Source organism: Bactrocera dorsalis, chromosome 5, assembly GCF_023373825.1.
Source record: "Bactrocera dorsalis isolate Fly_Bdor chromosome 5, ASM2337382v1, whole genome shotgun sequence".
In the NCBI taxonomy this organism is placed as follows: Eukaryota; Metazoa; Arthropoda; class Insecta; order Diptera; family Tephritidae; genus Bactrocera; species Bactrocera dorsalis.
The window spans coordinates 49102057-49126734 of NC_064307.1; the positions used below are offsets into that span (position 1 = coordinate 49102057).

General features: G+C 34.7%; 1 protein-coding gene and 1 non-coding gene across 3 annotated transcripts in view; both read left to right on the top strand.

Moving 5' to 3' along the window:
- Positions 1-20077, top strand: part of LOC105223792 (organic solute transporter alpha-like protein) — a 36486-nt gene extending 16409 nt beyond the window's left edge. Inside the window, exons 1-6 of one of the 2 annotated variants that reach the window (XM_049458440.1) lie at positions 9020-9038; positions 16691-16964; positions 17035-17516; positions 19154-19279; positions 19343-19469; positions 19548-20077. In XM_049458440.1, the coding sequence (XP_049314397.1) occupies positions 16787-16964; positions 17035-17516; positions 19154-19279; positions 19343-19469; positions 19548-19642 (1008 nt within the window). In that variant the 5' untranslated portion in view covers positions 9020-9038; positions 16691-16786 and the 3' untranslated portion in view covers positions 19643-20077. Of the gene's footprint in view, positions 1-9019; positions 9039-16690; positions 16965-17034; positions 17517-19153; positions 19280-19342; positions 19470-19547 lie in introns of those variants that run through there. The other variant, XM_049458439.1, reaches the window with a different exon arrangement.
- Positions 18978-19050, top strand: Trnam-cau (transfer RNA methionine (anticodon CAU)). The gene has a single exon. It is a non-coding gene; the product is annotated as a tRNA-Met (tRNA).
- Positions 20078-24678: the final 4601 nt, after the last annotated feature.

Below are 24678 nucleotides of genomic sequence, written 5' to 3' on the forward strand. Positions count from 1 at the left end.
AGTGTTTCACTTATGAAATACATAATTTCCTCATTAATGCCAATAAAATCGACGTATGTTTCATGAAAGCGCTAACGATTGCGCGCCAACACATCGTCGAGGCGCTCGCTCACGTATGGCTCGGGGATATAATCTATACAGTTTTTGCTTTTCGCTTATCACATGTTTCTCAAAGCGCTCGGGATTTGTGAGAAAATCTAAAAACTTTAATGCTTTGAAAAAAAAACGTACTAAACCCTTGGCCACAATTAACAATTTAAGCAACAACAATCTGTGTATGCACATTAGTGCGGTTTGATTTACACAGAGCCAAAAAATGGATCGATTCTGAACAACTTTACCTAAAGGAATATGAGTCTAAGTCTAGTGACTCTGTTAGTCAGGAGTCTATTTTTGGTATTCCGGCAGATACAGTAAAGTAGTATACTGTATAGTAGTATACTGTACGTGCCAGAATACCAAAATGAGACTCCTAACTAACAGAGGCACTAAATGAAAACTGTGACAATTAGAGCCATGAGACAATCGTCTCAAGCAGAATACCGATATAAGGCTCGTCTCGAGCCATACGAGTAGTTTTTATGGGTTTTTGAGATGTCCGAACAAAATTTAATACCTAAGTATATTTTAATATCGATCATTTGGAATCGATAAGATCTTACAACTTTAACATATATATATATATATATATGTATGTATACCTCCCATACAACCGATTAGTAAGATTCTTAAGCTTCGCTTTAAAAATCGCCGACTCGAAACTGGTTTTAGTCATACTCGTAGTCGCTTATGCAAAGCTGTTCAGATTGATCCGTAGACTATTTGCCACATAGCGATTTTATAGAAAAAAATCGACCCACTCTAATCCTCATGGTATAAATGTGTGTTCGGTTGTACGCACGAGCGACACCGACAATGTCTGTGCACCTAAGTCGTCGCCAACGACACACTGACCGTGACAAAGAAATTTACAAAGACGCCGCACCGTGCCCAGAGTCTAGACCCTAAACTGCTTAGTTGAAATATTTATACGCGCGAAATTTTTGTCAGTATGTATATTTTGTTTGTAAATATACAGACATACATATATAATGAAAAGTTGTAGAACAAATTCAACAACGACCAAGAACCAGCGTTGCACATTTTGAAATGTTTTAACGATTTTTGTTTATTGATTCTCTAATCGCAAATTATCGATATTCGTGAACTTTGATATTTTTTTTATTGAAGACGTTTTCGAGAGAAAATGAAAGTAACAGAAAATTAAGAGAAACGTTTTTTGAGCTTAGAACGAATAAAGATTGACATGTGAACAGCTAACTGGATAGTTTGACATTGTTTGAAAGCTTACCTGTTTCACAATGGGCTTGCTTAATTGTTTTGACGTATTGTGGACGACTTGAACTCTCAAATATGTAAAAAGTATGTTTGTAAGAAATTACATTTTTATGAATAGTGAGTGATTTTTTCTCTATTTCAAAATTAGTGGCAAAACACAGTTAATATAGTTTGACATCGCTTTGACAGTTAACAATTTCGCAATGTACGGATATTTAAAACCCTCTCGGTTTGTTATATGCTTCGGTTTATTCTCTCCAACACATTTTGAGTTGCTGATTGTGTTCTCAGTAAAAAATTAAAGCATAGAAAACTGTTCGTAAAAAGCATATTTAGACAAAATGTCATAATAGGCAAAGCTGCTCAAAGGAATGAAAATTAAGTCCATATGTTATTATAAAGTTTGTAGAGGGCTTGGTAGTATAATGTTAACAAAATTTTGATATTATTGGACTTGCCACAATTAAACTTGTTTTAAATTTCAAGGACATTGACCTCCTAACCTACATAGGTCTATAAATATCATCTGTTCACCGTCTGACAACATTTAATTATTGAATAATAATTATAACAATTTTCTGCAAACATGGATATTTTTCAAACCACTACCAGTTCTTCCACATCAGTTAAACACTTTCGATGCATAAAAACTCTGTTTCATGCTTTTCGTATATGCCCAGAAATTGTTTGTTTGCACTTTTTTCCCAAATTACGATTCTAACGAAATACAGAAGAGTGGTATGTGATAACTGTTACGTTTCAATTAGCAACGCGGTAATTATAAAACAAGGTGAGTCACGAAGACAAACGTGCCATTTTGAAAGTATGATGTTGAAAAAACTGAAGATAACCAGCGAGAACGTGTTCAAAAGAGTGCGCGATGCGGTTTTCAGTGAATTTATGAAGACTAACTGCTAAAACTTGGAGGTTTCGTGACTCTTTGTCACGGTTACTGTTAACGGCTAATTAAATTAAGTTGAAAATCTAATCATTTTTATGACAATAATCTATCTTAACTAACTCCCCTGTAACGAAACTCAATTATTTTAAAATCTTTTATGTAAAGTATAATAATAAGAAAAGGTAAGTGATATATTTCGTAAAACAAAGTCTAAGGAAAGGAATCTCTCGCAAATATAGTTTACTGTAACCATACTTAGAATCATTCCATGAAACATACACAAAATTATATCGATTATATGATGACATATGTACATATATAGCTTTGGAGTACACCACGTATTGGTAAATAATTCAGTACTGACCGACCGCAATGTTCTTATGGTTATTACTGTCTGTATACATGTTCCTTGGTTAAAAGTAAGGCGGATTTCGTAGATGGACGTATTCGGAACACTGCTACGCCCACAAAACGCCATTAAAGGAAAACCTATAAAATGTTTTAACTAAGCACTACAATAAGATATAGAACTGTATTTTGGCACAGAGGATTGCGGTAGCGAGGCGCACCTGTGGGCTGAAAATGTGGAAAAAGTGGGCGTGGGGTCCCACCTTCTATTAGGTTGAAAATACATGTCTCCTATACCAACAAAGCTGGAATGGCCGCTTAATACAATTCCCATACGCACTTTTACTAACAGTATAACAACATTTAAAATCGGATTATAACCCCGCCCATTCTCCATTTAACGGTGCTGTTAAAAACTACTAAAAGCGCATTAAATCAATAAAGAAATACGCCACGGACATTAAATTTTACGCTTGGGCTAGTAATGAGAGGGCTTAAAAAATTAAATGGTACGATGGGGGCGGCACCTCCCACTATAAGGTAAAATCATATATCTCGGGACCCGCTCAACCGATTTCTACTAAATATAAAGCTTTGCTTTACCTATAATTGACTTTTTAGGACAAATATCGGTCAATTTGAGAGATATAAAATTGTAACTCAGTGATAATCTTTTCCTGAAGCACCTACTGGTAGAGACTTTCTTTGAGATGTTTATCAACTAATTTTTTTGAGTTCAATGCGAAAAAAACATTTGTTTTGTCACCCTCACCCTAATATCTATATTTACTAATATGTATGTATGTACATATATACATTATAGATACGTACATATGTATAACATATACATATACTTATAAGGCTGAGGTTGAAGTTTAATACAATTATAAGCTACAATTTTATTGATTATAAACATTCCCTTAAAAAATTTTAACAGCAAAGCCTATTTACCGATTAGAATGGATCGTAGTATAGATTCATATTAAAACACAAATTTGCTTAGAATACAAAGTTCGCTTCACGAAGCAACGATTTTGCAAATAAAATTATTACAACTACAACAAAAATACGCGCCAAATAAGCTCTGAACCTCCGCTCACAGTACTTTTCTATAAATTTGTAGAAACATGTGTATGACTGTATATGTATCTAAATACATTTCTTCATATATCGATAAATATGTAGATATGAATAATTCTGAATACACATTTGTCATCAAATTCACTTTAAAACACGATTCTAACACGTGTAGGACCCATATACAGGGGCGGACAAAAGTCTACATACACTCCCTATTTCCATTGATATGAGAGTATAAAAAGTTTTTAGAAAAATGTGTTGATACAGTTTTATTCTAATATTTATTATAATAACAATTAATTAAAAAAATTCATTATTTAACATAAAACAACAAATTTATGGAAGAAAAACTCAAAAATTGCTTTGACAAAAGTCTACATACAGTTCTAATCTCCTACTTTGTACATTGCAATATTAACAGTAAGGTAACGTTAGCTATTTTCTTTTATTTCAATATGTTTATTGTTTGATATTTATTGAATTTAGTTGTGGTTTAAACATTTCAATAGCTATAATGGCTCCGCGAAATGAAATATCAATTGATGTAAGAAATTTGGTGATAAAAGAAAGAAAAGAAAAAAAATCATATGGTGAAATTTCTAAAATTTTTAACTTGAGTCGAGCCACAGTACAGACAATTCTAAAAAACTTTAAAAATAATGGTTCCAACGAAAATAAACCGCGCAGTGGACGCCCAAAAAAACAATCTCGTAGAGACGTCAGCCTGATTCCCAACGAAGTAGACCAAAATCCAAAAGTAAATGCTCCAAATATAGCCGAACGCATAGTAAGTACATCACAAATGAGTATCCAACCAAAAACAATAAAAAAAAACTCTAAACGATAACGGATTCCACAGTAGAACACCACGGAAGGAACCTTTTATTTCTGAAAAAAACCGGAAACTTCGTTTACAGTTCGCCAAAAAACACAAAGAAAAGGAAATGGATTTTTGGAAAAAAGTTTCATTTACAGATGATTCTAAATTCACCCTTTTTGGTAGTGATGAAAGGGCTAAAATTTGAAGGAAAACTAACGCCACGCTTGAACCGAAGAACGTAGTATAAATTGTGAAGCTCGGTGGCGGCAGCGTAATGGTTTGGGGAGCTGTTGCGGCCTCTGGAGTTAGAAATTCGGACTTTATCGAAGGTGAAATGGACGGTTATAAGAATAAGTCTCTGTTGGAACATAATTTGAAGCCTTTGGTGGATAATTTAGGGCTCGGTTCCAGTTGAATATTTCAACAGGATAACGATCCGATGTATACGGCGCAAATTGTTAAGGTCTGGTTGCTTTATTATACTCCAAGGCAATTAAATACACCACCTCAAAGTCCAAATATGAATACTATTGAACATGTCTGGGAGATTTTGGAGCGTAGAATTAGAAAGCACGAAGTTTCTACCTCTGCTATACTCTAAGAGCGCATATTGGGACCTTGGAACAGCATTACATCTGCAGCGTTGACAAATTTAGCAGAATCAATGCCACGGCATCTTCAAGCAGTTATAGATACCAATGGGGACCCAACTAAATACTAAAACGTCTTAATAACTGGCATTTTATAAAGTTTTTCGCACTGAATTCAAATATTTTTGTGCTGTATGTAGACTTTTGTCAACACAATATTTGAGTTTTTATTCCATAAATTTGTAGTTTTATATTAATTAACGGATTTTTTAAGTTTGTTGTTATTAGAAAGAAGATTAGAATAAAACTGTATCAACACATTTTTCTAAAAAGTTTTTGTACTCTCACATCGAAGAAAACAGGGGGTGTATGTAGACTTTTGTCCGCCACTGTAAGTATGTATGTATGTATGTATGTATATATTTCATACACAAATACATACTGCCTTACGTACATACATATATACGTAGGTAGATAAACCAAAATAGAATTGGCAAGCGTCAAAGTTCGAATTCGATTCATTCATGTAAAACTATAAATTTTCATGCTTACATACATATGTACATACATACATTGAAGTGTTGCTTGTCACTCCGCAACAGAATTCTAATTCAAATACCAATAAATGATAAACTAAAATGCAATTTCTTACTACTGACTTAGACTCCAAAGAGAATTCTAAACAGTATTCTGTGCTTGATTCGTGCGGCCACTTCGGCAATTAAAACACGAATAATTTGCGCTTTCTAGGAAACATCAAAGCGGAATTCCACGAGCGCACATTAATTGAGCTGAGTAATTATTTTTATGGAAGTTAAAGAAACGCGCTTCAATTGAAATATGCACATACAATACTGTAACATACAGAGTCATTCAAACTGTCAATACCACACTACGCGATCGTAATGCGCCAACGATAAGCTCCCAGCGCTCGCCATCCGCTCACCGTCGCTCAGCGTGCTCACTATTTGTTGTAGTTCGTTGCTTTTGGTGTGGCTCTCTTTAGTCTGCTTGCTTTGCCGCTTTTTTATCCGCGATTATACATGCATACATACATACATATGTATGTACATACATTCATAGTTATTTACCGAATCAGCTGTGTTGTGCCGCTACTTTTTCGTGAACGCAACTCCAGCGCGCCTTTCACTCTCTTTCTTTTGCTGCATGCATTTGTTTACCTCGCAGGTATTTCTTGTTAAAACAAATTTGAATAACCTGCGGACACCGCGATCATTCGGCTTTGCTCGCTTTCAAGCGACTGCAATTTTTTCTGTTTTGATTTTCACTTTCGTTGAGTTAATTACACTCACAACCGCAAAACCGTCGGCATTCTTGCATGATCGGCAAATTTTTTGGTTTTTATTGATTTGTACATACATACATATGTACGTATGTATGTTTTTATAGTTTTGCGGGTATTTCTATAATTACCGTTGTCCAACGTCATTCATAACAGCTCACGTAATCTCTTGCATTGTTTCACTCGACTGAATTTACGGTTTTTGTATTGCGAAAAATCGCAATCAAAATAATTACACGACGATTACTCCCTGTACATTTAGCAGTTAATGGGAATACTTCTGGTTGAAACGATGTACACACATTGGACTTTGTATACAGTATGTACGAGTATAATGCTATAAACTTACTACAGCTAACAGAAGTTAGCACATGCCTGCCACTAAAGTTAGATTTGATTAATTCTATATATCCTAAATCATTCAAATCTTCAGAGACTAAATAATTAGTTTCTGTTTAATTTTTTAAAAAATCCCAACTCTTTTTCTGAGATATACATATCAGCTAATGATCTACATATATACGAGGGAAACGGTTAACCATTACTGCTTTAAAATAATTTCACATCATATCTTGTATATATAGTCTTTCCAATGCATGCCTTTCAAAGCTAAATTTTGGGGTTTTAGAGTGATAGGCATCACAGAGTAATAATAATAGATCCCTGATTAAGCATGAAACTACGATCGGAAATCATACATTAACAATATAAATATATAGCTTCTTAATAATTAACTTTGTTAATTATTCTAATAAGAAGAAGACCGCTTGTGGAATATTTCAACAGGAAGTATGAGACTTACAAATTATAAATTTAAGACTTAAAATCCATTACAGTAATTTTTAAAAACAAACAACAAAACATCAAGACACATTTACCCATGCATCAGAAGACATCTTGATGCAGTGTTGCATCAAAGCTGCCCGTTTGTTTGAGCATCGTGCATAGTTAGTTCCATAGATAGAAGAGCAAAAAATCCGTTACTTTAAATAAAAAAGCTTCTCTAGCTGAAACTAGCGATAATAATGTGTTAGAAACTTGTTTATAACTAAAGAAAAATTGCTCACATGCTATAAGCGGACTTCCTATTCCTCTCTCCTTCTCTTCCTGATGTATTTATGTACTATGTATGTTCGCTAGATGCTTTCAAAAATCTAACTTAATATGTGGCAATTCTAAACCTAGCGTGTTCTTATGTAACTCATATGTTTTTTTTTTTTTGTTCAATAAATATTATTGCATGTCATTCGTAGACGATGCCTAGCATATTGCAAGTAAATACAAATATTTACACAAAAATTCAAATTATAATTGATAACCAGCAATTACTGTAGTCACATGCATCAGCAGCACATGACCAATAAAAGTGAAACTTCTATAAAATTGCAACCAAAATTAATAACCCAGTGAAGAATTGTGAAAGGCAAGAAATTATTTCGTTCTCTGAGTCAAGATGAAGAAAGAAAATTCGAAAATAAAAAAGTGAAAAAGGAATAGATTTTGATTCTCCAGCTTTTATGAAAAAGAATGTGTCGTAAAAAGTAAAGCGTTTGTTGGATACTACTCACGATTTTTGAGTGACATTGTAATCTTAAACATATGCGAAAGTATTCTATGGGAAACATGCAATTTGCTTACGATCCCAAACCTATCTTTTTGCCCTCACTAATGTATAATATAAGTATATGTATGTATGTATCTTTTAAAATGTTACTGGCTGTAAAAAAGGTGGAAAAACTGGGATAGCGAGGTCGAGAACCAATACCACCTCGAAATAAGCTGTTTTGGTACTAGTTCTTGACCAGATCGATCCAGTGCACGATTCCTATGAATAGTTACATAAATACTTTTGCTGACACAGATGTGTTGCAATCAGTGTTAGCATCAGCCAGAGTGCTGAGTCAATTTGAATTATAAAATTCTGTTGAGAGAATGCAAGTCAATTGTTCATTTAAATTTTCACAGATTTCATAATTACTTTGCAAATTACGTGTCTCAATTTCATTTCAGACGATTTGTTTAAGAATCTGTTACATACATATGTATGTTGCTACGTATTTTCATTGTAACAGTACAATGCATCCACGTTTAAACTTTTATTAATTTGAGAATTCTCTGAAACGCGAAGAGATATGTATATATTTTTATGTCGAACAAAGTTGCATTATTTAGTTCTTAATGGCAATTTGTACAATTGCGATTCCGAGAAGCTTCAAATAAAAACGAATATTCGCAGAAAACATACAAGGTGTTCTTGAATAGAAACCAAATAAAACTCAATTTATATTAATTGCGCAATTAATGATAAGTTGAGTTGAAACATTTCACTTAATTGTAAAGATATTTCGCAGATAGCGTGGTGCTTACATTGGGTTTTAGGGTTTAAAATAGTATATTCCGTATTTCCAATATAATCTAGAGCTCAGTAAAGTTGAAGAAATCTTAAGTGAAAGTTAATGCAGCATTTCCTTAAATCACTTCAGTGTAATTCCATTAATATCGACGCAATTGAATTAATCTCGTTGAAAAATAAAAATTTCATTTCAAATTTATTTGTCTAATTTCGGTACTTAATGCTTTGTTGATTTTCTATTGAACTTTCAAGTGTAAGCACAGCTAATGCGAGTAGCCATTAAGCTTCTTAGCACCGTTATGTGAGTAAGTACAAATATTTTGTCGTTAATTTGATAACAATTTACAACACAAACAACTTTAAATTAGTTAACTAATTAGCTATTTTATGGGGGGCAGACGGATTTTTGGTCGCCGTTTTGCTACTTCTATTTTTGTCTGCCCGTTAATTTGCACAAATGCCTCACAAGCATCTCCGTGGTGAATGTATAATTCGTTACGTAAGTGAGTGCGTTGGGACTCTTAAGCGGATTGCTGTTTGCCGACAGTTTTTGCTTAATTATAATAAATTTATTTGCATACGATTTGTTAAGGATTAATTTATGCAGAGAGGGGCATTAATTAGACACAATCAAGGCGAAAAAATTGGGAACAATTCGAAACTTGAATTCGAACAAAAGTTTTACATCCGCAAAAATGTATTTTAGTCACGCGAATATTTACATATTTATTATAATTTTGGTTATTTTTATCATTTAGATAAATATTTACCAGTAGACCCTGGCCACCCGTTGATGTGGCTAAGTGATATAAGTATATAAATTGTATGAGATTAAGCTATTGAATACAGTGAAGTATTATTTATGAATATAGAAGAAGAAGTGTTTAAAAATCCGCAGGCTTCAAATTTTAATAATACTTTATGGTTTGAAAATGATTAATACGTTTTTTTTTAACTTGTGAAAATTAATAATTTTTAAAGTTTTTAGTTGATAACATTGAACGTTTAATATTTTGAATGGGGTAGGTGTGGATTTTCCAAATTTAAACCGCGACATTGTTTGGCTCTGATACTTATTTATAAGCTAAAGGAACTGAGAACTGTAGTCTTCTGAATGGAATCGTAGACTTTGACAGTAGCATTGGAGTACCTGTACACTTGATTGTTTCTCTTTTAAGCTCTTCAGTCAAAATTGTTGCTTCAATAATATTTTTTGAGATCTTCTTGATAACCAACGTTCCATAATTGACGTGTATTCAAATTACCCGGAAGAATTATAGGTGAACCATCCACAAACAAAGATTATGTGATGGCATTCCGGGAATATCCAGGGAACTTGAAAACATGAGGGGAACGATTGTTTTAAACATGCATTTACTTTATTTGCAACAAAGAAGCAATATTTCATTTGGGATTGAGATGGAATAAAAATACCAATACGAGTATATTTGCAATGGAAAGCACTTATTCAACCGCGGGATCGAACAGAATATTCCGAATTCTATGTTTTGCAAGGACGGAGACACGCGATTCCAAAAAATTAATACACCAAAAACGGGCTCTTTTACGCTGACAACTGCAAATCCGAAAGTCCCTTTAATTACGTTTTTGTGGGCTTCTCTGTTTCACTGATTGTTGAAGTTTCATCTTTTTCTGGTCATTTTACTCAAAATCATATTTTTTAGACTCTAACGGTACTCTCATAACGGTGGATTGTATCACCTAAAACTAGTCGGCTTGAAACTCAAGTGATTGTCTGTTTGTCCGTCCGTCCGTTCAAGCGATAACTTCAGCAAAAATTGAGATATCTTAATTAAATTTTGTACACATGGCGATTTCGAAGATTGACATAAACGGACCATCACCACGCCTACATAACGACTTTTAGCACTAAATTAAGATGCAAAACTATAATTTGAGAAAACGAATTGCGGTAGCAAGGGCACTTGTGGGGAAAATATTTTCTAAAAATGGAGATGGCCCCGCCCACTAGTAAGTTTCTTGTATATACATATTTCCTAAACACCTAAAGCTACAACAGCCAAATTCGCTTAGGGTAATTCTTATGAGAACTCCTACCGACAGTCTGAAAATAATAGAAATCGCATTATTTCCCCGCCCTCTCCCCACATACGGTTTTATTAAAAACTACGAGTTAAATAACAAAATTTACCATATTAGATTTTAAGCCCAGGATGATATAAGAGGGCTTTATCGGAATCGGGGTCTAAAATTATCGATGGGTGTGGCACCGCACACATTTTGGTTAAATTAATAGTAGTGTGCCTGTATGCCAAAAATAGGTTGAATCGGAGTAATATTTTCTCTAGCTCCACACACAAGAAAGATTTTCGAACTTCCAGTTGCCTTTATACCGTATACATCGGCAGAAAACTTGTTCTAGACTTCATATAACTTACAAACCTTGGCACATCTTGGGAAAATTCGCTTATATACCGATCATATACAGTGGTAAACATCCGGTTCCACTTTATCGAAATTAGAACGAATATTATCCGACCAAGAGTTGCTATTTCGTTTATTACATATTTTTGAATCAATAAGCTTTGTCATCACTGGAGCAAAATCTAGCAACAATGCTGCTTTATATTATCCTGAAACATATTGGTATTAAGTCAAACTACGGCCGGGAGGAATTTATTTACTCCACCATGGCCTTATTAAGACCATCTCCGGCAATAAGGGGCTCGAATATGCTACATATATGAACCCATACAGCCAACACATTACTCTCGAATAACGAAGGTAGAATCTAATCGGTCGACAAAAGACCAACGAGACTACAACACTCCAATTTTAATCAATATCCCTTCTTTATTATTAAACTTCATTTAGCTTCAGTCTAATTTCCAAAACCATCTGGTATTTCCTCTGAGTAACTTATTTATATTATAAGCCAGATTTCTCGGTTTCTACTAAGGTTCTTAACCGTTACTTTCCGCTCTAGTGTAGTGTCAGACTTGCGTTAGTTAAAGAATTAAAGAGATGGTTCTTAGGAATTTAAGAAAAACTTCGCTTCAAAATTTTGCCGTTTACTGAAGAAAAAATATGTCTGTTTCAAAACACTTTTAGAAGTGCGTCAATTAGTGTAACAGTACAGAAGCCTTGATCGAATCTACTAATTCCATTCATTAAAATATTTTGGACAATTCGCAAACCACCTTTTCTCGGGTGCGTTCAAAACTCAGGCGCATTAATTGCAAAGGTCACGCATTGAGCAACAAATCGGCTATTAAAAGTGTTGCCGTTCCTTTTCTTTTTAATCATTACCGCACGTAACAGTGGCAGCTAAACACGAAAGCCGTCCAAAATTTTACGCAACTCGCGGTCATTCATTCACTGGCGCTAGATATTACATAAGCGTGCCATAAACAATAAGCGTTTTCTTACAATTTATAATATTTTCGTTCCCTTTACGGCCCCTTTTCGCCCTTTTTAGCGGTAAACTGGTTTGCCTCAACGTCACACGCCGGCCAAAGTCGAGCAACGGTGCTTAGTGACGTTTAATTGGGCACAAACAGTTATCGCAACTTAGCTGGCATCTTTCAACAAACTTTTAATATCGCTTTTATTTTCAGCTAATTGCGTTATTTTCTTTAAATGATGTTTTTAATTTGGTTGATATCACGAAAGAGATTTCTATCAAATGACCGTGAATTTGTGATTTGATGAATGGCCTTTTTCCATTCGCTTTTGATGTTTCCATTCCACAGCTTAGACGCATTTCAGGGCTGACCAATTGCCAAATGCTTAAATACTTATGTAAGTACTTGCGACCGCTTGCATGTAAAACGCAATGGACTCATGACCACTGCCGTTTGCCTCGACATTTGTCACTTCAGTGACAACTACAAATAGCGGTAATTATTGAATATTGTCGACACTTATGATTTCTATGCTTTTTGCCTGCTTCTTCGCTTATCAAATGACAGCGCTTTAATGCCACTTGAGTGGCTATGATTACTGATAAGCCAAGGAACAATGCCGCCGCATATCATTACTCTGCCAGCTCGGAGTTCTGCAGCTGATTATCTCTGCACTTGTTTTGACGCGATTAAAAATAATAAAAAATGTTGAAAAAAACGAAATCATTTACCATTCATTTATTGGCGATGTCTAACTAAAAAAGTTAATAAGCAATTATGAGGTAATTTGTCAGTATCAGATTACCAACACGTTCACTGAATTGATGGCGCTTTTTGTCAATCACTGAAGTGGAATAATTGACTTTACAGACTTATTTTTATGTCATAATTAAGGTTTTTAGCGGCAGATACTAATTATCTTTCAATTTCATAATTTGGTGAAAATTCGATTGCCAAAGGTGGTTGATTAAAAATTTTAACGAGCATAATTAACAGGTCCAATAACTGGGTACTTATGCATATTACTCTAATTTCATCTGATATAAGAATGTTTTTTTAAGGCAGGTTTTTAAAATCATACGAATTCATCGAAGTAATGTTATGTTAATGCTAATCGAATGGTTTTAAGAAAAATAGTTAGAATGATGACATAATTAATGTATGGGATGAAAACAACAACATTACCATCTGCTTAAATTATATGTCTAAATTCAATTATATTATATTATACATGATTTCTGTCGGTTGTACTTTCGAGAATGATAGCTACTAAAAAGGTTAATAATTTATTGAAATAAATATCCAGTTAAATTCCTCACAAACCGTGTTTTGTCCCGATAAGGAAGCTGTCCCTATCTGGCGCGTTGCAGAAGCTAGAGCTCAGAACCAGACGGCACCACCTTAAGACAATATCTTTGCCCTGATAATTTTACGCATGTTCTTAAAAAAACTGACTTACAAGACTTACGCCCGAACAACGTTCACTAAACGTTCAACTTTATTACTAAAATTCACGTTCCTTAGACGTTTCGCTCAGCTTATGGTCAACATAACAGCCCTACTGAGCCATCTTGAGACCCAGCATTCATTACTGGATAGTATTCGACCAAATAGACCCCGCAGTGAATAAAATATAGCAGTCGTGGCTGACAATGTACACGATGACCGTGAAGAGTTAATTCGGCGCCGTTCGCAGCAACTCGGACTGACTTATGGAACGACTTGGCGCATTTTATGACGAGATCTTAATTTGAAAGTGTTCACAATGCAGGAACTGAAGCCGCTCGAAGTTCCCAAACACATCGCTTCGCTTTATGGGCTTTCGAAAAGTTCCAGGAATATCCGACGTTTTCTAGTAAAATTTTGTTCAACATTTCTGGCTCAGTAGATACGAGCATACATATAAACAAGCAAAATTGCCACAATTGGGACGAAGAGCAACCTGCTAACGGTTTGGAGTGGTTTTTGGGACGGTACCGGTGGAATCATGGGTTCATATTTCTTCAGAAATGCTACCGATGAAAACGAAACCGTCAATCGCAACTGTTAACGCGCCATGATAACCGACTATTTGATGCCTTAAATTGAAGCTCCTGATCTCAGCGAGATTAGGTTTTAACAAAACGGTGCCACTTCCCACATATCACATCAATCAATGGATATACATAGTAAGAGATTAAGGCCGGTCGATTGGCCATCTAGATCTTGTGATATCACACCTTTAGACTTTTTCCTGTGGGAATATATAAAGTCTAAAATCTATGCGGACAAACCTGCTTGAATTCAGGCCTTGGAGCAAAACATCTCGAATGTTATTCGCCAATTACCAGTCGAAATACTTGAACGAGGCATCGAAAATTGGACTAAACGGAATCCAATTATTTGGAATCGACGGTCATGCGATTGAGTCTTAAACTCCTAATCCATTAAGAACTCCAATAACGTGAATTTCGGCTCAGTGTTTAAATGCATGAACGCCACTGTTCTTTCGTTAATTGATATTTTTATGAAACATAATTAAGTCAGAACGAACAAGTCAAAGTTCAATATGGTGCAAGCACTCTGAAAACTTTAGGTATTTACATACTTACATACTTGTGTATATATATATATGTATGCGTTGATATTTCAAATCTTATTTGAATAACTTTTGTAAATTGAAGCTTAGGATGGATCAGACTAAAATAAAATATGCACGAAAAACCAATAAGTTCAATTTTATGCACAGACACATGTATACCCATGCATACATATTGAAGACACATGCCTTGTGTTGTCTCAAAAGCAATCAATGAGCGTTTGTCAGTCTTACATGCATATGTATGTATTAGTGTATAGATAAGTTTTTAGCATAATCGATTCCATCGAAAACACTCACGTTTCTGTTTGACATACCAAGAACACCACAAACAGTCTATTGATTGCATTGTAATGCCTGATAGAGTTCCGTGGGATTCAAATTAAATTTATGCATCACATGGAAAGTCGGAAGAATTGAGCATTATTTGTATTTCTAGAAATAAGTTTTACGTTGTCTAACTAAATTTGCTTGATTTGCAAAGAAAACTTTTACTCAAGAGCACTTGCAAGACAGAAATAAGTTCACATCCATACATGTATGTATATATGTATGTATGTATAAATATTTGTATTTAAATTAATTAAATCACAGGCATTGATTTTCCTGAGCATTAAAACAACAGTTATTTTAGTTAAATAAATACAATTTGCTGGAACATTTTTTTTTTTCAAATCCACTTAGCTCCTTGTGACAAATTAAACACGCTATGACACTTGTTGTATAATACATACATATATTGATTAACGTAGATACATATAGTGTAACAAAGTCAAGCTATCGTCTAGCAGTAAAACAAATATTTTGTATCAACTCTTTTTACAAGCACTCACAGCTGAGTGAGTTCAGCAAATTGGTTTCGGGGAAGTGGCAAATGACATATCATATTTATGGCCCTCGAAATTTAGTCGTTTACAGTTGTGCTCAGAAGTATTGCAAACATTTTGAAAATTATATTATATTTTCTTCCGCGAAGTACGTAAACTTAGCATTCGTTTAGATATTTAGGTTATTGTTTACCAGGTAGGCTAAAAAGTTCGGTTGGTTTTTAAGAAATGTAAATTACTTTGGAAAATTCGATCTTTTATAGCTGTATAAACTAATTTTAGCGATCCTACAAGTTTTCGATAACATTTCTACCAATCTACGATTTAACTGTAACTTGAAAATTGGCCTTAGCTACGGTGAATACCCAGCTTTGTGGTTAAATTTCGTTCAGTGAAAATCCTCTTGAGAACAGAAAAAAGCGATCTGTAGATTAGGGTAGATGCAAAATGTATTCGAAACTCATCCAATTTTGCTAACAATTTTATTGATCTGTGTCGCAGTTCATTATATCTTCATTATAATCTTGTGGTGCTCACTTTCTTCAGAGCTTTTGCATATTCTGATACTCCCCCGATATGTGCAATACTACCCTTGATATCTTTAGAGTGAATTATCTTGATCTACAATCATTTTAAGGTCTTCTAAAGTAATTTTGTGGATTTTTTTAGGTTTTGCCCTTAAGAGCAACTCTTTCTTTCGAACGTCCATTAGGCTCATCTTCATATTTTTGGTCGATTTGTAAGAGGGTGGTCACTTTCGCTCACTAACTTTACAGTTGTGCAGTGCAAAACTTCTCGACATCACTGTAGTCGTCAAACAGTATCACGTTGAACTTTTTGAAGTGTGCCAATATTAATGCGATACATAAGTACTTGTAATTTTATTTATTTAGGTATATGGGTTTAAGCACTCCTTTAACAACATGATACTCAAAAGGTATCCAATAACAGCATATTTTTGTGCAAACAAATTCTTGAAAAGCCATTGTGTTTGAATTAGTACATACCTTGTATTCAAAAATAAATATTTAAACAAAATTTTAAGGGTTTTCAGACATCAAATAAAACAGATTTTAAACTAAACATTAGAATAATGCAATACAAACGTAGAGAAGCTCGCCTACTCGCAGCCTGTTAAAATTAATATTTGCTTAATTCACTTGCAGCTTCATCACACACCTTAGATAGGACTGGAGATCCAACGGCATCAATACAAAATTGTTTAAGCGAAGTCGATAGAAGATAAAAGATTTGTGAAAAATATGTCCGCAACTACTGAAGAACCGACAACAGCGTTAGATTCCACTACGCCGTTGTCCAGCAGCAGTAATGGAGATCTAATAGCGACGCCAGCGTTAAATAGCGAGGAGTTTAACAATCTAACCTACGATGATGAAAAGAGCATCTTCACACATCCTACATTAGCAGAATACTACAATAGTGAGTAATTAACAATGACGATTAGATCGCTCTTACTAAAGAATAATATTTTTGTTTCGCTCTCCCGCAGATCTCACGCCATTCGTAACACTTTGCATATTCGTCTCCGTCTTAACATTTATGCTCACCATTTCCATTTTTCTCACGACCTTGGCTAAACTTCAGCAACGTCTACGCAAGCCCTTGCTAGCTCCTTCCATAGCGCTTGTGTCCTTGTACCCGCTCATCAGCCTTGCGGCATTGCTCACACTACTCTTGCCGAAACTATGGTTCACCTTCCACACTGTGATGCATCTCTCGTTTACGGTCGGCGCCGTCTTCTTTTATCAGCTGTGCAGCCATTTTATTGGCTCCGAAACCAGTTTCATTAAGGAGACAGCGGGCATGGCTGTGCCGATTAAGACGCCACCATGTTGTTGCTGTTGCATTTGTTTACCAGGTGTGACGCCTACAAGGGGGCGATTTGTAGTACTGCGATGTCTTGTGTATCAAATGGCATTCGTTCAGGGCAGCATAATGTTGGTGTTGAATGGCATCTTCTACAATGATATGGTGAGTATAATGAACTTTTATTTAGTCGGATGAAATGTCACAGCTTTGTCTCAGCTACTACGCGATAAGTTTGTCAAAAATTACAGTCACTGAGCACTAGTCTCATAAATGCATTAGTCCTTCTTACGCACATCAATAATTTTTAAGGACTAAATGCCAACTGGTATATAGCGAAATCTACAGATTATATATTTTATAATAGTTATTTACTTGCAAGTCGAACTTTAGTTCCAAAATGTAAATTTCTTTAGGTTACTCGGCTTCAGAAACTTTTAACTCTGCTGCTCTCACCTTCAAGGGACCACCATTCCTTCCTTTCACCCAGTTATATCTCGTGGTCATGGTTTGTTGAGTTTGTAGAAAACTAAAGAAAATCCAGCATAAATATAACCTCTTCTGCATTCGCCATTATTAAATGGTTGAGCTCTAAGAAACCCTAAACAATGACAATACTTTCTCCTACAAAGAAGGTTTGGAAACTTTCACTCTTATTTTCTAACTTGTTTAGTGTTCGGTGTCGATTTTTATATCGACGAGTGTTAGGGACATCGAATTTAGAGTTTATAGGACATTTGGAAGTTTTCTTAGAACCCAAAAAAGTGATACATATTCTCTAGTTTTGACAGCTTGATAAACTCAATCTGTTAACTAATCAGTTCAAGTAAAATGAAATTTTTTCTACGTCTGACTTACTCTTGCTGGAGTTTATTAAAATATTCGATTGACCCTAGGGAAACTTCTAACTGAGGAATATGGATTCAGTTCAAAATAACCAGCTCTCTACAATACACTCAACGCAGCTCGTACGATGTCAATTATATGAGGAATCGTAGCAAGTTTAGGATATCTTTATAGGGGTAGAATTAAAAAAAAAGGGGGTGTAACTGTTGTGCTGTAAGAAATGAAACGATTATATTAAAATTAGTGGGTTATACATGAATTCCAGAAATGTATTATCAAAAAATCTAATTATCTCCTCGTGTAGTCAATAAAAATTTAGTATTTACCTTAGTTGTTATAACTGAATTCCAGAAATATTTTATCAGCAAGTAATCTAATTATCATCTCGTTGAAAGAAATGTAGTATTTAACTTATTTGTTATACCTGAAATCCAATAAAAAATGTATCATCGCAAAATTTAATTATCACCTCGTACAGTCGATTTGACTTATTTGATATTAGAATTATAGTAAAATCCAGTAGAGTCTATAGTGTAGACCAATTAGAACCAGCAAAAAGAGTCACTGGAGCGCCACACCAATTGTTTGGTGTAGGAATTGTCTAACGCCAATAATAAACGTAAATAATGCCGAAGCACACCAACAGCCGCTGGCAATGCTATAAATAAAATGCAAATATGTACATTAGACTATTTAGATAATCTACAACAACATATATTATTGTTCTTACAACAACAAAAAATGAGCATATAAAAGGCATCTGACAGCACCGGGGATGTAGCCTCGGTGGCGCAGTAGGCAGCGCGTAAGTCTCATAATCTTAAGGTCGTGAGTTCGAGCCTCACCCGGGGCATTAATATTTTTTCGATTTTATTCAAATTACTATATAATTCTTATATATTATTTTTAACTTAATGAGAACGGTAACAAATTTTGATTACATTTTCCTTTGCCAGGCTTTATTCCACGATGTGCAATACTATTTTCTGCCATTCATCATTACTTCCATTATACTCGGTTCATGGGGGCTGAATATAACGGTGCGTGTGGTGAATAATTTACATTCGGATTACAGTACCACGGTGAGTTAGGTTACATTTTCAATAATAATGAATAACTATAACTTGTCTTTAATTGTCGTTAAGAAAAAAATGTTCGCGCTTCAGCTAATTTTATTGCTGTGCAAGATGCAATATCTCATATTGGACAAGCAGCTGGATAAATTTTTACTAGGCGGCGACTATCCGATGAATCATATTATCTATAAGCAGTGTAAGTTTCACTAATTTTGAACTATTTACAATTATGTTATTGCAATTTAATCATTGCTATCGTTCCTTCCTTTTGCAGCTATCATCAACAGCTTGGTCGTGGTGGAGATGGTTTTGGTGTCGCTACTCGCTCAGAGTGCTTACAGAATTCCAGTTATAATCGACGATAATTGAAGACAGGCTGCTTCCTCTAATTTCTTAACGTTATAACCAATTACTTAAGTAGTTTACTTAAATACTTACGTTTGTACTTATGTAGCTAGTTTGCTTTAAAATTAGTGCTCATAAAATATAGTTCTCATTTTATCACAGTAGTCCTAATGTATTTTTACGAAATGTAAGCTCTGGTTAATGTTTAGTCAATTGTCACAGGTCAGGTAGCTTAAAATTTAAACTTTAGCTCGGCTTTCTTTTTTTTTAAATAATTAAACAAAATTCAACACCATTAATTTTATAAATGATAATGACAAAAATTGTGATAACTAAATACTTTCAGTACATTTTAATCTAGCATTAACTAGAATTTTATATAAATATAACTAGATTCTTAAGTAGTGGATAATATTTTGTAGTGAGAAATATAAAATAAATATATAATTATCTACATTCTCTACTGTCTTCAGATACAAAATCATCTCAAAACAAGAAAAAAAAACATTAACTTCGTTTGATCGTTCCGTTTTTATGGCAGCTATAGTATAGATAGATAGAAAATAATTGAAGTTTTGTCTGTTATGTCCTCTCCTATATCACATATGGTCACAAAGGCCCAGTAGTCTGAATAATTCCAAAAGCTTGCTGAGCGCGATGGAGGCGGTATGATCCCTGTCCACGTAGATGGATCCTAAGGCCTTGAGCCTCCTTCTACAAATTGCAGAGCAATCCGCAATCAGGTGTTCTGGAGTTTCCATGACCCAAAAGCGGCAGTTTGCGCAAAAAACTATATCCATGTTAGACAAGTGTTTCTTGAGCATGCAATGCTCTCGGGGGAGGTCTCTCTAAATACTGCGTTGAAACATGCCAGTGCCATTCTATCCCACTCTCTCCTCTGTGCGGAGAAACTCCTTTATGGTAAGGTTCTACCTCCATCATATTGGAAGCTCCCGCAGAGCGAGTTTGTTCGTCGTTACGTTTATGCATCGGCATCCAGATCAGCTGTACACGGTTGCACACTGTTAGTTGTCCTCCACTAATAGCGATTTCACTTCATAAGCCGAGATCGCTTTTAGTACCGTTTGACTATCGCTTAGTATAACGATACGCTGGTTGCGATAGTTGCGATGGAGATTTGTTTCTGCACACTTTTTTATAACAAAGACGCTCGGTAAGCATCTCATTGGTACGGATAGCAAGCCTGCTCCAATGCCTTCCGATGTTTTCGAGCCGTCATTACACCACTGACTAGTGCTGCCCCTCAGTAGTAGGTCGAGCATGGAATCACTCTACTCTCTCTTACTTACGAGAGTAAATCTGAACTTCTTTGTGAAGTTTACCCTCTTCCGTACGACGTCTCTTGGAAGAAGGGTCAGTGGGATGTCTTCCCCTAAGACCTACGAAGACCTACCGAAGACTGCGTTGCTTTCGATGCCCAAGCAACCGCTCTATAAGTGAGAATAGGCTTTACGATTCTTGTGTACAGTCACCTGACAATATCTGGCTTTCAGCGAAGGATCTACCAGCTAGGCGTCTACATATCATGAGCCTCACTGGCTCTGCACCATGTTAATACCACATGTTTGGGAGGCCTAGGAATTCAATCTTTTAAGGCACCTCCAACTCGTTGCCACCTAGTGTCAGTGGTTTCAAATCCGAAACAGATCTTCACTTTGTACAAGGGACGACGATTGGATTGATATTTAACCCTGCCGTATTTCACCATCCCATTGCTAGACTTAAGCTCCTTTGGACTATTTCGCAGAGAGTATTCTCAAATTTACATCGCGCCATTATGACAATGTCGTAATACTTTTGGCAATTAAATTGGGAAACTAAAAAAATAAATAAATTCTCCTTTTAAGCATACTCCCCACATGCTTACAAAAACAACTAAGTAAATCGTATATCACTTTCATAAGCAAATTAAATTGTTTTACACTCGGCTGCCAATGGACTAACCATTCGGTTGAGAGAGCACTCAAGCATGTCAACTGAACCAAACGAGTAAAGCTTAGTGAATAGAATAAAAACTATACAACAGACACATTATTTTTTTGAAGATAGTTTTGTTAGAGATCATTTCAATATAAAAATATTAGTTTTCAGAATAATTAATCCGTTAAAATTTTATATCAAAGTTTTAAAATTAAATAAAAAAACGTAAAAATAAATTTAAAACCTCTCGACTCGCATACATATGTATGTAAATAAAAATATTTAATATTCTTAAACAAGTAAGCAAATTTTGCTATAAATTTTTGTTTACAAAATATCATTCTCGTCTTCAGTTTTTGAATTCATCCTTCTCAATAAAATCTTCTTCACTGCACATATATGTATCAACAAACCAGCTTTATCCTTTTCGCTTACTGGGTATACAATTCAACTGTAGTAATTTGCTGTTCGAATCAAATATTTAGTTCCGCTTGCCTGCTTTTAGGCGCCCAAATGAATTTAAATGCTTCTCTGCGCACACAAACACACTAATGACCTATTTTGCGCGGGAATTCAAAGTGCAAATGGAATTTTCAATCAATAAATCAAAGAGGCGCTAAGCACTAAAATGCGCAGGGATATGCACGCATATCTGTTGGAATGCTACACACGCACACATGCATAAATAATTGCACATATACATATACACATGTATTTAGTGGCGCGAATGGGATTGAAAGTGTGCTTTTGTTGCGAACCGACCGCTGGTTCGTTAAACACTTCTGGTTAACTAAGCAAAGGAACACAGCGTACAAGTATATTCGAGTATCGGAGTGGCTGCGAATTATTTAGTAGATGAATTGAAACAATCGGTGCACGATTTTAGCTGATATGAAGTTAAATATGGTCCTAATGTATTACAGAGTACAAAATCTCTGATTTTTTTAATGGCACAATAATAAACAAAATTGAAACATAAGAAATATTTTCCTACATTGCTACACCTATTAGTGTTTGTTTGGCAGTTTTTTGTTTACGACGCGAAAAGTTTGTCTTTTCTTTTGTGTTTCCAACAGAATCCAGACTACGGATTCATTTAAAATGTTACAAAAGTGTTCTGGAATGTCTACTTTATCACGAACACAAGTATTTAGGAGACACAAAGCTTAATCTGAAGGTCGAGAAGGAATCATAAACTTGCCGCATATGAATAGCTAAGCGAAAGTTGCAGTAACATTTATTATGGATCGACTCAACATATTTTTGATAATGTTTTTGACATGAAGAGTGACAATGCTAGATTTGTCCTAAAAGAGTTTATCAACATTCATCAAACGCATCATTACTAATTGATGGTTGGTGGACGCCGAAACAACGTAGCGAATTACAGCCGAGACTTCGCTTTGCTGCCACTTCTAAGGGTCGTAGCTCGAGACTCACAGTATAATGCAACCTTGTTGAAGGATAGGGATAAATTTTCACTTTCCCGCCAACTGTAAAGCCGGATTAAGATCAAAATAATGAACAAGCAATCTGCGTTTATGGCGAAAAAACAAGCTGCACAGATAACAGTATGGCTGTGGGAAATAATATGCTCGTAAATTGAGGAAGGCTAGGTTCACTACGACTGCATCTGCTAGCGCTCAAGTGCTTGTAAGACTTGCCAAGCAACGCTGCTGTGCTTCTCCGGTGTTATTGATTTTCTGGTGAATGTCTTTAAAGCAACTCTTATTTATGGGGCTTGTTCAGATTTCTGAACAGTTCTTAACGGCTACAATTGTAAAGAAGATATTTTTGTAAAGATACAATTGTCATAGTTCAAATATTTATGTTCATTATCGCCAGCGTATACGAATGTAGTCTTAAACGTAGATATCTATTTACAAATACCCATTTTTATCAACAATGTAATAAATGTTCATTTCGGGTATATTGTTTAGTGACCTTAGTATTTAATCTATACAATGTAAAGGATTGTTTGCCCTTGAGACTGCAAATGATCCTACCGAATAATAGACAAGAAACAATTGTGTTTGCCGTTGAGAACACTTATGTTTAAGATATGTGTACATACTTCGGTATGTATAGTAGATTAGTGTTAAGATGTGTGTATGCACTCAGCATGTGGTGCATACCTGAATTAAGATAAGGAATGCTATAAATAAAGGAGCTCTGGGCAACCAGAGCTGAGTACTATTTTATAACCGAACCCAACGCGTTTCACTTAACATTTTGGTGACCCCGACGTTTTTAATCACGCGAGTGAGTATTTATAAAAAAAAAAAAAAAGAAAATTCTAAAAGTTTGTCTTTATAAAAAAAAATAAAAATAAAATTTTGTGAAAAGTTAAAAGTGGTGTTTTAAAAAGTGAATTTAAAAAAAAAAAAAAAATAAAAATAATTATAAATATATATTTACATACATATATTATATTAATAATAAAAAAAACGAAGTGAATTAAAAAAAAAAAAAAATTTTTTCAAATTTACAGCTTTGTACGAGTATCAAGGTAAGAACATTTTTCATTTTTTTATATTCATATACAATTATTTTTTTTATTTTTGGTAAAATGGAGAACCAAATTAAATTAGCAGAAGAACTGCAAAAACTTCATTTTAAGTCCATGAGTATGGATATAAATGAAGATTTGTTAAATTTGGAAAAACTCCTAGATACTTTGGACAAAAAATGGGCAGAGTTTCAACGAAACCATTTAGAATTGTCCAAAGATCCCAAAAACAAAAAAGACAATTATTTTAAAAGTGACGTAGAAGGGTCGGTAGGCACGCTTTATTTGACAGCGCACGCCAAGTTAAGCGAATTGATCGCTATTATTAAAGAAAATAGTGCTCCCAGGAAAATGGAATGCCTTCCAAATCCTGGTTTAGTTCGCAGGCTTCAATTCTTATTAACAGAATTAGAAAAGAATATTGAAGACTGCGAATTAAACGAAATATGCTCTCTAGACAGCATAGAGAGACTGATAGAAAAAACTCGTGATACTGTGCTTGAGTTTATTAGCCAGCACGAAAATGATGAGTTAACGAGTAAATTCTATGACTTAAGAAATAGATTTTACAAACTTAAATTAAAATCTATTAGCAAAAAAAATGCTACCA